The 18833-nt window shown below is 32.9% G+C and overlaps 1 protein-coding gene across 3 annotated transcripts in view; it reads right to left on the reverse strand.

Annotated features, from left to right (window-relative positions):
- Positions 1-18833, reverse strand: part of LOC124366125 (peroxisomal biogenesis factor 19) — an 84763-nt gene that overhangs the window by 38261 nt on the left and 27669 nt on the right. For all 3 annotated transcript variants that reach the window (XM_046822407.1, XM_046822405.1, XM_046822404.1), the window contains exon 4: positions 6348-6499. In XM_046822407.1, the coding sequence (XP_046678363.1) occupies positions 6348-6499 (152 nt within the window). The remainder of the gene's footprint in view (positions 1-6347; positions 6500-18833) is intronic.

An 18833-nucleotide genomic window follows, 5' to 3' on the forward strand; every position in this document is an offset into this window, starting at 1 on the left:
GGTAAGCAATCTTATTTGGCAGCAAAACTGCTTGGTGTTTTGATTGGCCAAGGCAAAATGTATGAGAAACTATTGAGTCAATAAAGTTTCTTCCCACAATATAAGAACTAAACTTAGAATCATAAGTTAGATGCATAAATTTACTTATCATAAATTGCACTTTCTCATTTCTAGGAATATTCCTCAATTTAGTTTCTTGAGATATACAATTTCTTTTATCTCAGTAAGCCACCAACTTTTGAAATCCAAAATTTCTTCAGATTCTACTTCTTTAACTATGAACTTGGAGGACTTACTTGACTGTATGATAAGGCATGTCACTTCATGAATGGTATACATCCTGTCATGTTTTTTCAATTCTTTCTTAATAGTTCCAAAATCCCTATCACAGGGGAGGAATGAATGTCCCCTGATTGGGAAGATTTGTTCAATTTTGTCAAATCGCTTGGTGTCAGTTAAGGCTAAAAACATTCTTGCCAAAGAATGATTCTTATTTTGCCTCCCACAGTTGTCGGAATACACATGAAGCTCTGTGTACTGCGATGAGACCTTCTGTAAGTAGTCATATACAAACGAGCATACCTCATTGGGGCCTTTCTTGGCAGTACCCTCATGATAAAGATAGATTACTGCATCATTCTTTTTTATGTCATGTATGCAAAACACACTGGTTGACAGCTGGCGAAGATAGAATGTCTCTTGGACAGGGATATTGGGGAGCTGAACATTTTGCATGAAATCAAAAGATATGGCTAGGACATGTGGCTCATCCCTATTCTCCACCTCTTTTTTAAGGCGGTTATAGAACTTGTTGGATTTTGTTTTATGAACTACTAACTCTGCAGCTGCAGCCCTTTTAGCAGCTTCATTCAAATGAGGAGTTAAATCAACAAACTCCTCACCTTTCACCCTAGCCTGTTTTATTATGCTTCTTTTCCATAAATCCTTGTTAGCCTTTCTTTTCCTACCAACTTGTTCTACACTTTCCTGTAACTCATCCATTTAGCTAAAACAAAATTTACTATTATACTGACAAAACTCAATATTATTAAAGAAGAGACAATATAGAGTACAGCAAAGAATCAACTTTGAAGTTTCAGGTTAGAATAATTAGATTAAAATAACCAGCTGAAATAAATAGGTTTTACAGTGTTGCCAACAGCGTGTGTTAAAAGGTCCTCAGTCACTGACTGAGGCCCTTCTAGCACATGACACAAATTTCATCAGCCATTTTCTCTACTAATAATGCATGTGACTGAGGTCCTTTTAGCACAGAATTGTAAAGCTATCCTCAAATACTTGGTTTCCATAGAGAACTTAATTTTCAATTTTTTTGACTGAGGCCCTTTTAGCATGTGCCGATTCAATTATTAGTCTTAATCTATAAAAGATTAAATATTATTAAAAGATTAATATTTCAGTAAAAATAAATATTGTACTTTCTGTAATTGTTTAGTAAAAAAAACATAAGTTACAACATTTTAAAAAGTACGTTAAGTATTTTTTTGTATACCTCAGTGTAATTGTAAAATTACATTTTGAAAAATATACCATATTATAAAATAACAATGCATGTAACCATAGCTATAAAGATGTAATATTTTAGAAGCAAAAAAATACCACGGAAACACAAATTTTTAATGAAATCCTTGAAAACCAGCTACAAACTAGCCCCTATTAATACTGAACTTTATATTTTTATTGAAAATATATTCCACATAGGAAACTAATTTGGTAATGGAAAATAAGTATAAAATCAAAATATTGTGAGTAAGAAATTAAATATAACATAACATGTATCAGGCTGCTCTTTGACATATTTTTGCTAAAAACAATGCATAAAGGTTTTTGTAAAAATAAATTATAAAATGTATTGTGTATTTTTTATCACATACTTTATTAGAAAACATCTGTGAATATATGAAATGTTGTGTTATGGCTAAACATAAAAAAGATACATGTGGTAATATAAAACCTAAACATAGCCTCTTTCGGATAGATAAAAAGCAGTTTATAACTATTGAAATGAAGACCTTTGTTATTCTACAAATAATTTTGTAAAGCATTTTTTTTTAAACATAATCCAATTTTAAGAAATGTGTAGGCCTATTTGATATTCATAAATATTTATAGCTAAAAGAATATTTATCAAGACTAAAAACTTCTACAATATAAAAATAATAAGAATAAAGAATAAGAAAAAATTACACAAATCATAAAATTACGTTTTCATCTAAAGAAATATATTAAATGAACATTCCATTTCAGGAGAAACAGACTTAGAGCCCACAAAGAAATATGAATTTTGTTGTACAAGTATATCATTGTTTCAACACTAAAACATGCTACTTTCATTATTGATTTATATATCAAACATTTCACAATACTAATCAAAGTAATCTTTAGAAGTATATTATCTAAAAAAAAGAACTTACTGCTATTGAAAAAGGTTATGACTTGCGTTATCAAGTGGGCTAGGTCTGCAAACTGATTAGACACTTGATAGGCGCAAACATAGACGTTGTGGGAGAAATATATCAGCTCTATGCTTTGAATCTGTAGCTCAAAACTCCCCAGCACAAAACACCTTCTTGACCATTCTTTCAATGCATTAGCTCTTCATCTTCTGAGAGAATGTTTTATAATTTAGATCCATCAATATAAAGGAGTTTATTACATTTTCCCGAACAATGTATTTTACGCAACTTACCGGGCCCAAAGAGTTTGGAAGAACGTTTTAGTAAACAAAATAGGGCACGGAATGAAATGGCAGTCACAGTGCTGAAAAGATAACTAATTTTTGCATTTGGTGACATTTGGCAATGATGTGTCGTCAATCACGTCATATCAGTCCTGTGATTGGTTAAAAATGAAGTACACTGGTGCGCGCTTCCTAATTTACATTTTTTATATACAGGGCGAGTCAGAAATATGGTAAAATTTTTAAGACGTGATTGTAGAGCTAAAAATAAGAAAAAAAATGTTATATAAAGGTAGGTTCGGAAACGCTCCATTAGTGAGTAATAGCTGGTGAAAGATTTTGTTTTGTTTTCAGTTCACCTGATGAAATTAAGTGATTCAGAAATGTTTTGTTCTTACTTTTTAACTCAGATAAGGTGGATTTATAAGGAAAATCACCTGAAAAATCAAATAAAACCACTCTAGACGTTTTAGTGTGAACAGTTTTTGAGAAAAAGTATCAAATTTGCCAAAAATCTAATAACAAAAATACCGTCTTAAATGTTTGATGTCCAATAACATTGTTAAATGACCAATAAACAAATTGTTTTTCCTAATACAGAATGTGGAGAATTTAGTTTTGAAACACCCATAATAAGCAAAATTAGCTAAATGTGTAAAAGATTTATGAAATTGACTCCTCACGTATTATACTACACAGCAAAATTTTGCTGTTTTATAATAAGGAATGAGTATCTGATAGGTAACAGCTGGTGAAAAACAAACATATTTTTGGATCAAAATTTTATTTTGAAATACAATACACATATCTAAAATCGCTTTAAGTCTCAACGGAGGATTAAAGATGATGCTCAAAATGACCTCCGTTGTTCAAAATGCACGCGTTCAGGCGTCTTCTCATCGAGTTTCAAAAACTCCAGGTGTCTGCTTAATGGTTTCTATTCCATTAGAAATGTTTAATTGGAGTTCTTCAATGGAATCTATTTGGGGAAGAGTAAACTAATGTTTTTAAATATCCCCAAAGGTAAAAGACCAAAGGATTTAAGTCCGGTGATCTTGCTGGCCATGAAACTGGTTCACCTAGGCCTATCCATTGATTTGTGAAACTCTCATTTAGGTGTCCATGAACAGCCAGAGAGTAGTGCGCAGGTGCCCCGTCATGCATAAACCACATGTTTTGGCGCAAATGCAGAGGTACATCATCAAGCAGGTTAGGTAGGACGTCTCTTAAAAAGTTTAAGTACACCACGCCATTAAGCCTGGGAGGAAGCACGAATACAACTAAATAATCTGCTAAGATTCTAGCCCAAACATTTACTGAAAACTGATGTTGTGGGCGATTAGGTTTGATAGCATGAGGATTTCTGTCTGCCCAAGTATGGTTGTTATGGAAGTTAATGATAGCTGTTCTTGTAAAGTGAGCCTCATCGGTAAACAAAATTGTATTTAAAAAGTTTGGATCAGCACATTTTCCCAGAAGCCATCGATAAAAAGCAACACTGGGAGCGTAGTCTTGTGGCAAAAGAGTTTGGACATGCTGGAAGTGACATGGGTGTAACTGGTACTCGTGTAGTATTATCCGAATACTAGATTGGCTGACATTGAACTGACAGTTCTCTAGTGCTCATTTCAGGATAATCAGAAATTTCATTAAGAACTCTTCTAATTCAACAGTCCTACATGATCGGGCGATGCCTGCATAACTATGCTCCGAAGACTTCAAAGAACCTGTTTCAGATAGACGTTGATGAATAGTGGCAAAAAATCTTGTACCTGCGGTTAGGAAAGGTCTTATGATACAGACATCGTGCTGCAGTACTACAGCTTCCCAAACCATACTAAATGCATGTCTGCTAATCCAGAGTTTGAATACACATGAATATTACCTTCCATTTTTAATAAAGGAAACACACAACACAAAATCACTAATAAAATGGATGAAAATAACTGGTTAAAATACTTAACACAAACACACATTATCTTTACAGTTTGTTGTTTTGTTCACCAATGAGGTGACATATGTCATCTAATAATAAATGCCCAGCTGATTATTTATTATTTTAAAATGTTTAAACAGCTGTTGTTGAAATGATTAATATTATTACCAGCTGTTACCAATCAGATACTCATTCCTTATTATAAAACAGCAAAAGTTTGCTGTGTAGTGTAATACGTGAGGAGTCAATTTCATAAATCTTTTACACATTTAGCTAATTTTGCTTATTATGGTTGTTTTCAAAACTAAATTCTCCACAATCTGTATTAGGAAAAACAATTTGTTTATTGGTCATTTAACAATGTTATTGGACATCAAACATTTAAGACGGTATTTTTGTTATTAGATTTTTGGCAAATTTGATACTTTTTCTCAAAAACTGTTCACACTAAAACGTCTAGAGTGGTTTTATTTGATTTTTCAGGTGATTTTCCTTATAAATACACCATATCTGAGTTAAAAACTAAGAACAAAACATTTCAGAATCACTTAATTTCATCAGGTGAACTGAAAACAAAGCAAAATCTTTCACCAGCCATTATTCACTAATAGAGCATTTCCGGACTTACCTTTATATAACATTTTTTTCTTATTTATAGCTCTAGAATTACGTCTTAAAATATTTTACCATATTTCTGACTCACCCTGTACATATAGAGAATAGAGAGAGGGATACTTTTTGAGATTCAACTTTTATTGAAATAAATTCGGCTATTGCCATTTATGCAAATTTAAAAAGAATGTAAATAAAAGTCGTTTGACAGGTACTTGGTCTTCCGATCATATGTTAGTTTGGTTATTTAAACGCATACGTGACAGAAATAGCCAAGTACAATATAATTTAATCATAAAAAGTAAGGGCTCTGTGGTGTAGTGGTAGCACACTCACCCGGCAAGTGAGAGATCCGGGTTCGAGTCCTGACAGAGCAAGTACTTTTTGTGATTCAATGTTTATTGAAAGATATATATATATATATATATATTAAATTGTATAAATGGCAGTAGCCTTATTTAATTTCAATAAACATTGAATCGCAAAAAGTACTTGCTCCGCCGGGAGTCAAACCCGGATCTCTCACTTGCCGGGTGAATGTTATAAATAAATTAATACTTTTTGCGATTCAATGTTTATATATATATATATTTATATATATATATATTTATATATATATATATTTATATATATATATTTATATATATATTTATTTATATATATATATATATAAATTTGTAGTTTAGAACTTCTTGAATACATTGATATACATATCATCCAAATATTTTCCCAATAAATAGTCCTTTTATCCAAAATCCCTGAATGTGACATGCACTTCCGCATGACACACAGCTTTTTATATGTCCATGTGCAATGCAATTCACACACTACTAGGGTTAAAAACTATTTTATTTTGCTACATTTTTTACAACATTTACATTTGGCCTGTTTTACATTAGTTAGGTATACCGCACCGCCAAGGTTATTCTGAACTCAAGTAATTCATTTCAAGACCCATTCAAAATGGAAAACGAAGTCAAAGAGTGTTAACCAACCTTTGCATGGTAGAAACCAAAGTCTAGGTTAATGTTACAGGCTCACCAGAGAATTAATATTATGTACTATGACAGGTGATAAAGATATAGTAGAAAAACTAACCTGGATTGCTTCTGAATTTTCATTGAGATTTTTCAAGGTTTCCGTCATTATTTCTGCAAAACTGCCAGGAGGTGTGTCACCTTCTATTACTTTAGCTGCTGCTTCTGCAAACGTTGTGAAGTCTTTGAAAAAATCAGATTCTGCTTGGCCATCTATGGAAAAAATTAAAATATGTACTTACATCATCAGATATAAATTTAATTTTCTGTACAAAACTGATAAGAATATTTCTATTGAAATCAATTCAGAGTAGATCTGTACAATAAAAACCCGCAGTAAGTACAAGGCAATAAGTTTTACTGATATATTGGTAAGTATATCGATGAGGTAGACATTTCTCTTCAATTTACTGAATGTCAGCATGCAAGATCAAGTTATTAACTCTTCACCACGTGATTTTTGGCAGGGCTGTCTACTCCCGGCCACAGGACTGTACATCTCTTCGAGCTCGACTCAATATTTTTTGTACTCTGGCATACTCCCATGACCTTAAATTAATAAAAATGCCTTTTATTTTGAGCAATTATCAGGTACATCTGTTTTTCATAATAACTCACGTCAACGACATAATACAGTATATTTTAAAGGCTAAAAACTTATTTATAACAATTACTAGAACAAAACGTTCGTTCAAGTGAAAAGAAATGTTTCTTAAGCTTAACTTTAAAATGGGACCCTTGAGCTATTTAAGGTCACAGGGCAAAAACTGTTGTACAACTTTGGACCGAAATGGGAAAATCCCTTTGACCAATCCACTTCGTTGAAGTGGAGTTGGTCATTCTACCAAGTGCTGTGGCAAACGATCTTGCCGCGTCTGCATAGCCTTTCTGCTAGGTATCTGTCTTGTTTATAAGGCAGCAAATCTGCATCCTACACAAGGCAGCCATGGTCGTAAGTCCTGCAGCATCTCGAAAAAAGGGTCTTTGCTTCTACAAAGACCGTATACAAATCGAATTGCAGCATTTGCATTCTTTGAATTTGTTCTGTGTCTTCCTTTGAGATGCTATTGCCGTACGCAGGAAAACATAATAAAACATTGGCAACTCGAGAGACAGCTTAATGGATATCAGCATATACAAGCTTTACAGTATCACTTATGCTCAAGTTCTCATCCCCAATACTGATTTGCTATGCAACTGCAGTCATCGGTATACAGGTGCACTGTAGATTGGCGCACACAGTTGTCTAGATATGATGTATACAAAGTGAAGAGGACAGGGCCTAGACAACTTCCTTGCAGGACGTCTCTAGCTTTCACCAGAGAAATGTCATCACACCCATAATCTTTACCAGTTGCCTCTCTACAAAATCTAACCTAAACCAGTTTAACTGCATGATCCCCAAAACCGAGAAACCTCATCTTGACAAGCAATAAAGAATGGTTGATTGAGTCAAAAGCCTGTACGTAGTCGAGCATGACTAGTGAACTACACTGGCATCCGTCTCGAGTCTCAAACAAGTCACTAAACAAGTTGACCAGTGCAGTACATGTCCCGTGATGATTCCTGAACCCAGACTGGAGTTTCGGGAGAATACTTTGTTCATCAACAAAATGTGCAATCTGTCTAACAACCAATTTCCCACTTTCTTCGATATGGCTGGCAAGATGGATATAGGCCTAACATGAGAAACACTGTGTGTTTTTCGCAGTGGTTTTAATATACATATCTTCCATGTCTGTAGAAACTCATCTCTTGCCAAGGACATATTTACAAGATGGGAAATGGCATCAAAAGCATATAGACTTACTGCCCTTATCATACCAATACCGATGTCATCTATTCCTACTGCCCTAGAGGAAATTTCATTCATTGCTGACACTACCTCTTTGTGTGAAACTATCCTAACTTAAAATCAGTAGTTAGTCCTACCCTTCTGTTCATATCATAATACTGCTGCAATGATTCATAAGAATCACAACACGTTCCCATCTCTGTGAAGTACCTACTTGTTTATGTCATTAACATTCAAGTTTGAAGGCAGTTTTTGATCTTTTGGCCCAACTACATCATTCTGCCATAAACATTTCCAAAAATTACCAGAGTCTCTACAATTGGCCAGTTTATCTTCAAAATATATTTTCTTTGCAGATCTTATAGCATTATTCAGTATATTTCTAACTCTTTTATATTCTGTCCAGCTAGCATCATTCTGACTCTAAGAAAACTGCCTCTTCAACCTGGTTTTCACTTTTATAAGCTCTATAACTTCTCAGGTTCTTCAGAGGGCCTTCTTTTTTGTAACTTGTTTAGTAACCATTGGGGTTTGTTTGTCAAAAATGTTTTTAATGTTGGAAGTTTTGAAATGTTCTATCTCAACAACACTGCTGAGATCACATGCTTTTACCCCAGTCTACTTCAGCAACCATGGCCAACATGTCATTCACATTAAACTTTGAGTAATCTCTGTACCTTATCAACTTGACCTCAGTCTTCTCTTGTTTGAATCTTAAGTCACAATATATTAGTCTGTGGTCTGTTATCCTCAATCCTCGATAATCTATAATACCTTTCTACCTTTCTAACCTAACCTTTCTACTTTGGTAGCTTTGACAGCAATCAGATGATCAATCAGTTTCTCTGAAGACTTGTCACTTAAGTCGGCTCACCGATGTGCTGTACAACATTGTGGGACTTGATCATCAGACGACGAAGATAGCCAGCAGCAATGCAGGTATTGGACCTCAGATGAACATTGATGTCACCCCAACAGATGACATGGATGTTGAGTTCACCTCAACAGCCATGTCCACAAAAACCACTAGAACAGAGACTTGAGACAAGTGTAATTTACATCAGGCAATCTGTAGACAATTGCAACCTCTATGCTCTCTCATTTTCACAATCAACGAAATGTGTTTGGCCAGCTCGACTCGGTCAAATCCAAGACAGTCCTTGATGTAAACTGCAACAACACCACCAGGCTGCTGCAAACTGCGGTCAGATCTCAACAAAGAATAACCCGACATCTCGTAGCTGAGAGAAGGTGTATAAGCGTCAACCCATGTCTCAGTGACACCAATTACCTCAAAATCACAAGGGCATGCAGTTCATCAAATCCAGTGTTAGGGAGCGCATATTTACATGAGCCAATCTAAGTTTACTCCCTCTTACTGCCCGTTTCCCGGATTTGGCGGAGTTTGTAAGTTGGAGTTTGAGTTTGGGAGGTATACTGCAGGAAAATCTCAGTCTCGAGCCTGAGGTCAAAGTCCATCATAGCCTCAAAGAGTTCCACCAGCTGCACCACACCTCTCCTGTTCAGGTGTCTGCCATCTCGGCCAGGTTCTCGCCTCGAAACCCAGCAGTTCGACTCCACAAATGTGACACCAAAGTTATGACACATCATTTCAAGCTGACTGTTATAATCAAAAAGAGCTTTATAGCCAATATCTGTATGCTGTGATGTTGGCTGTATCTAATTCAAGATGTTGGCAAGAGAATAGAGTACCTTCAGCTGACAGTGATTGAAGTGTATTAACATTTTCCCTATGAAAAATATGCCGCCAATTCAATAAGGGTAAGCTTGTTTTTACAACTTTATCCAATATCTCTTTATCAAACTTGACTTCTCTCTCTTTACTCAACAAACCTAAGGTAAAAAATTATACTTTTTAAATAGTATATGCCTTTCAGATATCCTGGATAAAATGATTTATGAATTTATGACGTATGTCTTTAGGAATGTTTAACTACATGACTAAAATACAAATTAAATGTTTAATGTAGGCACCATACATAGAGTAGTTTATATTTACAAAGATACAGATATACTATCTTATAATTTGTAGATATTTCATAAATGGGATACATACTTATTACACTTCCAAAAACGTTAATAATAATCAGCCACTTGCCTTTAGTTAAGAATCAAGACTTTGTTTGAAGGTTATTTTTGACGATGGAAGGATTGTGAAGGAAACAGGATTTTTCCGGACATTTGCCATCGTTCAGTGAAACAAGAAATCAGTAACACTACGTTTCGAGATCTGCAATCTGATCTCTTCTTCAGGTAAAGAACTAACCTAATACATAATTACAAACTAGGTTAAAATAAACAAATCTTACCAAAGCGTTGTGGCACGCCTTAGTCAGGAATCACAACCTACATGTTGTTTGTCATATTCACTAACTCTATAAACATGCACTTAATAAAAAACTATACAAAACACTAATCATTAAAACTGAACTACGGAATACAGGTTACAATACGTCTTCACTCGTCTACTAACCACCTACGACTGACCAGAGGGTCTAGCCAATGGTGATCGTCACGGCTGGCTAAAACAAGATGGCGGAAATAAAAGGGAAGGTGGACAGGAATGGGCCCTTTCGTTATTATTGGTTCATGCGAGATGAACTTCTTAAAACCATATTGTAACTCCGCATTGGTTTATTGCAAATATCTGATCCGTTTGATACTTTTGGTTTTCTCTTTAGTTCATTTTTTTAGAATTGGCAACCAAAGCGGCCTAATCTCGACTGATGGTTGACTGATTGGTTGGTCTGCCAATTTAATGTATGTTGCCTCAATTAATTTCCTTTTGAAGAAATGTGGTTCCTGATGTATTATGTTGGCTTCATCCCAATTCATATGATGGTCTTCGGACCAACAATGGTTTGCAATTTTTGACTTTTCTATGAGACCCTTTCTCGTGTTTTCTTTGTGCTCTTTTATCCTTACGTTTAGTGGTCTTTTTGTCTCGCCTATGTATTCCCTATTGCAACTACATTTTATACTGTAAACACAGTTTTTGGAATCCTGTGTGCCATTTTTTGGTTTAGTTTTTACGAGACTTTGTCTAAGAGTGTTGTGTGTTTTAAACGCGGTTCTAATGTTGTACTTTCTACCTACTCTTCTAATTTTCTCCGATAATCCCGGCACATAAGGGATTGACATAAACGCAAATTTATCACAATTCTGTTTTTCTGACTCAGGAATGATTCTTCTGGTTCTTTTGCACTTATTTATTATTAATTGAGGGTATCCATTGCTTCTGAGATCCGATTCAATTTTCTTAAATTCTTCTTTTAGTCCATCTTTATCTGAGCACAAGCTCTTTGCTCTATCAAACAACGAGTAGGCTACTCCTTCTTTGACAGATTTTTGATGGTTGGATTGATAATTTAAATATTTTCCTGTGTGTGTTATCTTTCAAAAAACAGTTGTCTTAAGGACATCCCTATCTCTTAATACACACACACATCCAGAAAGGGAAGCTTGTTTTGGACTTCCACTTGCATTGTGAGGCGGATGGAAGGAGAAATACTATTAATGTGACTCAAAAAATTATTTAATTCAATGTCTCCATGAGAAAAAATAACAAAGGTATCATCCACATACCTCCACCAAATCTTCGGTTTGAACTGAGCTGAAGCCAAAGCTTTTCGCTCAAATTCCTCCATAAAGATATTGGCGAAAATAGGAGACAGTGGAGAACTCATTGCCATCCCCTCATCTTGACGGTAAATTTTACCCTCTAACTCAAAATAATTGCATTGAGTGCATAGTTCTTGAACAGTTCCATAATTGACTGGCACGGGAAGTTTTTTATGTACGGGAAGTACATTATAAAATTTAATCCCTTGGTATTGTAAACTTTTTTGAGTTAAACTAAAGGTACACTCGCTATTAAGCAGCCTATGCTTGTTTCTTGTGTCATGATTGTGAACTGCAGCTAATTCCATCTATCTACGTTGCTTCTAACAAACATTAAAATGTATAAAATATACATGGACGGCAATGTTAGTACACCAAGTTTCTTAAAAAAAGGTTTACAATGCTCTTGACTACAAATTTTACTTATAATTCTAATGGCCTGTTTTTGTAAAACAGATTCTTTTAGCGGATGGAGAATTACTCCATATAGAGGTTCCATAGTTTTGTTGACTAAAAATATGGAAATAGTAATATTAACAATACATCACATGAAACATTATTTCTTAAAACTCTCAATATGAACAAATCCTTAGCTATTCGGGTTGCAACAAAATCAGTATGTGTAGACGATTTTAGATTGTTTTGTATATTTATACCCAAGAACTTGGTGGATGTAATAAATTGCCCATTTTTACCAATGTCAAAAATAAGATCAACAATCATATCGGGATTTAAACATAATTTATTTGCTGCACACCAGTTCACTATTTCACCAGTCATATTGTCCAATAACATCTGATTTTCAACTTTAATTTTACTAAAACATTGAGATCAAGGTCATCAGCAAACACGTAGCTACTGACGCCTCGGCCATTTATATTGTCTGGTAGGTCATTCATGTAAAGAATAAAAATAGTAGGACCCAAAATGGATCCCTGCTGCACACCTTGAAGGACTGGCAGAGTTTCAGAAAAACAACCATCATAGTAAACTGACTGATAACGTTCATTAAGGTAAGAATAACAAAGTCTACACTAGTGTCAAAACCACAGTAGTGAAGCTTAGAAACTAAAATGGTATGGTCAACAGTGTCAAAGGCTTTTGACAGATCAACAGATCTAAAAATAACACTATTCTTAATACTAAATCCCTCCGGGCTACACCCCACTGGTCTCTACAGTTATGTAATATGAATTGAAAGAATCTGTTAAATTGAACCAACTGTTCTGTGTAAACATTGTACTATGATAGTATGACCATATGTTTAATTAATTTAACCAATATTTTCAATTTTTTTACATTTATAGAGTGAAAGCATAACAAAAGTAACAACACTTCCTATTTTAACATCATACTTATAACATTACTCTTATTTGTTATGTTAATACAAGTTATTTATTCTGTATTTTATTTGATGAGCTAAATTGGAAATGTGTACATGAAAGGTATTGAATGTAATTTGGTTTCCTTAGACATTGTGGGACAGCATATTTACAGTAGCTGGAGGAACATAATCAGAGAAACAGGGCATTAGCTTGATTCAACAACTGCAGCTCTCTGACTACAATTTTAGGAAACAAGCGAGCACAGTGAGCCTGTGATTATAGCAAGTGGAATCACAAAGCAATACACGGACACTAAATGCAATGTTTTTGGTAGAAAATTGTAGAGAGGAAATCTTTTCCATTTCTCACTCATAAGGTAAACGATAATATAAATACTGACATGATTTCTAGGCTGGACCGACGAAATAGTATGATATTGCGTACATGGATTGGAAATCATGAACATTTTACTTGTACTTTACTGTATCATTGTATTAGCTTTACATATGGATGACAACTATTATAATGTAAGTATTGAAATGTGTTAGTATTATTAATGTTGATTTTTATTTTTGTATTTTAAATAAATATATAAATAATAATAAATTAATAAAACTAATAATAAAATCGTTATTTGATGTTTGGATTTTAAAATCATTAAAAACATTCAGCATAATGCCAGGTCAGTATCAGAATATACTAATGTGCTCTTTCCTTCACAAAATATACTAATAACTAGCAGTAGCCCGCGGCTTCGCACACAATTTCCTGTTGAAAACCAGTACACTATATTCACGTATTATTTTTCTATCATATTCTAAACATGCCTGAGATAATTGATAGTCGTGAGCCTCTTAGGTGCATTATAAAGGGATGTACCATATTTCCTGCCTCTATCTTTCGTGGTTTATGCTTTGATAAGTTATTCAGTACAATTAAGAGATGAACCTCGATAAACTAATTAGGTTATCTTTATACCTAATTTGATTCTTCAATCAAATTCGGTATGTATTAGTTTTCTGTCTAAGACATGTCTAGTATTAGGCCTATTGTGGAGTTTGCCTTGTGGTCCAATCCAGAAAATGTATCAAAGAAAACCAATTTTGATCATAAAGCATCTTCTCTCGGCTCTTTTCATTTATCTTCGATCTAACCAAATTCGATTACCTTATATGCAAACACTCAAGGCTTTTTGCAATGAGGTGTTTTATAACAGCGTTTAATAGTATTTTCATTGCATTATATAGTTTATTTACCATTGGTGCAATCTAAACTGAAAATTAGGCAATAACTTCTTCTATGCAATCTGCATTACTGATCAAGCACTTTACAATAATAATTTTCTAAATATTAAATGTTTCTGCCTCTTTGACAAACTTCAGCTGACAGTATTAACAGCTGTTAAGTATTAGTTCACTTTGTATTACATACCGTAGTGCAGTCTGCCGGATCCAATGTAAAACACTCCAAAATCAACAACTACTTACAAATGAAAAATTAATTAAAAAACATTTTCCAGTGGACCAAATTGTGAATCTAAACCATTCTCGAATCCCCTTCAACATACACACAAAATTTCATCAAAATCGGTCCAGTTGTTTAGGAGGAGTTCAGTCACATACACACGAACAAAAGAAATATATATAAAGATAATAACAATAATCATTATTATAATAATTATAATACAAATATAATAAATATTAATATACACCTATATGTATCAACAATAATTGGTCATAAAATTTAATTTATTGCAGACTAATTAAAAATTTATATTGTTTAGACAAAAATATTAATATGAATTATAGAAAGGATTTTTCAAGAGCCAATTTAAAATTTTTCTTTTAAAGTGATGTAGGGATACTCCCTGATTAGATATTCTACCTGATAATGATAAGACAATATGACTTGGGTGTTTAAGTTAAGCGATGAAAATCAATTGCGTTATTTTTTGTTCATGTATTGTAAGTATGTATGGAATGATTAAATTGTAATAATTCAGAAGTTTGGAAAATGTACACAACTACGTCATATAAATAAAGATTGATTATTGTCTGTATCTTAAAATGTGTAAATGAAGGTTTACAATGATCTATTGGATCTGAATTTGTAATTATAGAGCTCTTTTTGCAGTATTAATACATTCTGAATTCTAGAACAATCCCCCCCAAAAAAATCAATCCATATCTTAGAATTGATTGGAAATATGAAAAACATGCAATTGTTACATAATTTTCAGGAACAAAAAATTTAAGGCGACAACAAATAAATTACTCTCAAAAGTCTGGTGCTTATATAATTGATCCAATTAAGCCAGTTATCTATCTGAATTCCCAGAAATTTAAATGAACTTACACAATTATCAATTAACGTAGTATCGATGTTGGATTTTAAGCTGAATTATTATTACTTTTTTGTTTTTTCCTGGTTCAGAAGGAATACGTTGGTACTATCAGGTACTAATCAGGAAGATGCAGCCAAAACTGCGGAAACAATTTTTTATATCCATATAATTTAGAAAACTGTACTGTTTTGAATTCAATCTCATTAAAAAAATTATGTATACAGTTCTATTTATATTGTTTCTCAGAGCAAATTAGCAAAAACTCCAATTTTACGTTGGAAATATAATTAATTTGAACTAGAATTGTAAAACCTGAATTACTCACAATTTTGCTTATTAATCATTAACACTGAAAAATGGGTACATGATGCATGATAGTCATAGTCATAGTCATAGTCATAGATCTTTATTCAAAGCTGTAATATTATAAATACAGTCAGAATAGTGTCACAAATACAGATCGACTAATATCATCACAGATACAGGTTAACTTATCTAAAATCTTATGTTAACTTAACATAAATATTGTTAATTTAAACAACTAAAATCAACTCAATTTTTATTTTTGTTTAATGGCCCAAACCCTCAAAAAATTCTTCAAAAGAATAAAATGATCGTGATATGAGATAATTTTTTAATTTATTTCTAAACGGATTGATTCTTTCAATTTTGTTTATGTCAATAGGAATGTATTGAATAAATCGTGTACCGGCGTATTCAGTTTTCTTTTTAATCAGCTCTAATTTATGATTTTCAAAAATTATACCACTCCTAGTATTATATCTATGAGTGGTATAGTTAGGTATATTTTTAAATTTTGTGTAAGTTATTGTATCGTATATGTATTGACTGTAAACAGTTAAAATTCTTAATTGTGGAAATAAATGTTTAACGGTTGCTTGCCATGGTAAATTTAGAATTAACCGTATTGATTTTTTTTGTAGTATAAGAATTTTTTCAAGGTTTTTATTTGAAGTAGCTAAATATACACTGATCCCGTAGCTTATATGGGAATCTATTAAAGAAAAATTAAATTTTTTTTAAAGTATTCTGGTTACAAAGGTTTGCCATTTGCCTAAGGGCGTACAGGCCAGATGATGCTTTTTTTATTATGGTTTGTACATGTTGATTCCAGCTTAAATTTTGATCTATTATTAGACCTAGAAAACAAGTTTCCTCTAACTCCATTATATTTTGGTTATTTATCTTAATGTCATATTGAAAATTAAACTTCGATTGGTGTGTTTTAAAGGGTATAAAATGTGTTTTTCCGGGGTTAAGTAACAAATTTTTTTTAGTTAAAAAAGAGTTAATTTTATTCAAACAATTAAGAGATGATGTTTCAATTACCTTAGGATCTTTATCCTTTGACAATTATGCTTGCATCATCAGCGTATAAACACATTTTGTTTTCCTCTGCTACTGTAGAAAGTCCTGTTATATAGCAAATAAATAGTAAGGGACCCAAAATTGAACCTTGTGGTACGCCATACTTTATGAGCTTTTTTCAGATACAAAATTGATTTTGTCTTTATTTATTAAGTATGATAAGTCAACGTATTGATTACAGTTACTGATGTAAGACTAATTCCACTGATATATGACTAATTCCATTTTGAAAGTATCATAGGACCCTATCGTATTACATCACAAGTTCTTTAACTAAAAAAGCTTTGAACTATGACTTCGGATTTTTTTAGACATTGAATTAAAATAGATCAAGTGTTACTGAAATCGTGGGAGCTATTCAAACAAATACACGGAATGTTGCATAGACATTGTGAGTGAAGCCACAAGTATATTTATAAAATACTAACTTATTTTGTAACTGTAAAAATTCCATTATTTTAATTTGCACTAATACAAAGTTATTTTATCTTTACCCTATTAGTTCATTTTAACGTTCACACGTGGTTTTACATCTCTATTAGTGACAAGGCTATATTACAATGATTAATTAGACTGTATCAATCCTCCAATTTGCCATGAACTTCCACTCATTTGAAATTTGTACTGAGTATTACCGGTCTGTCACAATAGGCTTTGCCGAGGTTGCATACATAATTTCAAGACTACAACTGATTTCATTAGGCTACAAGTGTTACATGTCACATGTTAAAATATCATATTATTGTATTCAGTTTCTTTGAAAATTTATATATTCTGGGATTGTTTTGTTGCCATCATTTGTTACCCATAAGACCAATATAAAAATGTTCGCTAATGGCTGCACAAATTCCCATAGAATGACATGCATCATTATCAAACTCAAAATTGCCTACATAATAAATGAAGTTTTTAAAATATATGGACAGACAGAGACAGAAATTAAAAATAGGCACAGTAGTGCCCCGAGTTATAATATCGGTATTAACTCTATTTGGCATTTTGGTCAAGTCTACCATTCTAATATATCCGTCTATGGCGTGGGAATGGTTAATCGTGTGAATGGTTAATTATTTGATTAGACAACCACTTTTTCCCTCTAAGATTAAAATGCATCCCGTGCCTTGTATGAAGAATCTTTTCAGCCTTACTCTACTAGAACTACATTTGAATTTTTATTACATAGTTCCTTAACCCTTTCCGGGCCAGGCGGCAATATATTGCCGCCATAGACATAAATATATTGCCGTCGGTGACATACACGAAAAGCGCTAGGCGGCAATATATTGCCGCCTTGATATTCGTCGTTTTCTTAAATAAATACGACGTCAAATGATTAAAGTTTTATGTTTTTTTATTCCCTGCTATATTTGTAGATAGTTAATATGAATATAATTTTTATTTTGGAGGTCTATGCATTTTTATTTCGTAAGTGTCACGTGACATTATCAGGTGACTCGATCTATTGTTGTTAATTCTTTATGCTTTAGTGTAATTATTGTACTATTGTATGCTGGATTCTTCTTCATTATTTTATTTAGTAGTTGTAAATATTAGTAGTGTTACCTGCTTAGCTATTGTGTGTAGTAGTTACAATGACTGACAATTTGCGATCTCACGGGAGTGAAATTGTAAGTAGCATATTTGTAAATAGAAAAAGTGTACATAAATTTCAAATAAAATTGTGTAAATATTTCTTGGTAAATAGTGTTTTTAACTGTATTGAAACTGCTTATGGATCCTACAATCATCTGTTTACCGGTACATCCATAATGTGAATATTTATTTTAAGTTTCTTGCAGTGTAAGAGTCAGTTGCTTTATCACTTGCTTTATCACTTTATCACTTGCGAAGTACAATTATGCGTATTTATACAAAATGTGTCATAAAAAATTTATTTATGAGAGAAATAACACAAAATTTTGTATGGTTGTTCCTTTATAAATGTACAATATAATAACATAGCTTCCTACCGTAAAATTATTTTTCCTTTTTTAGTTATTTACAAAAAAAAATAAAAAAATAAAAAAATTTTTATGTAATCCATTAAAACAT

The sequence above is a fragment of the Homalodisca vitripennis genome, chromosome 7 (genome assembly GCF_021130785.1).
Source record: "Homalodisca vitripennis isolate AUS2020 chromosome 7, UT_GWSS_2.1, whole genome shotgun sequence".
Classification (NCBI taxonomy): Eukaryota; Metazoa; Arthropoda; class Insecta; order Hemiptera; family Cicadellidae; genus Homalodisca; species Homalodisca vitripennis.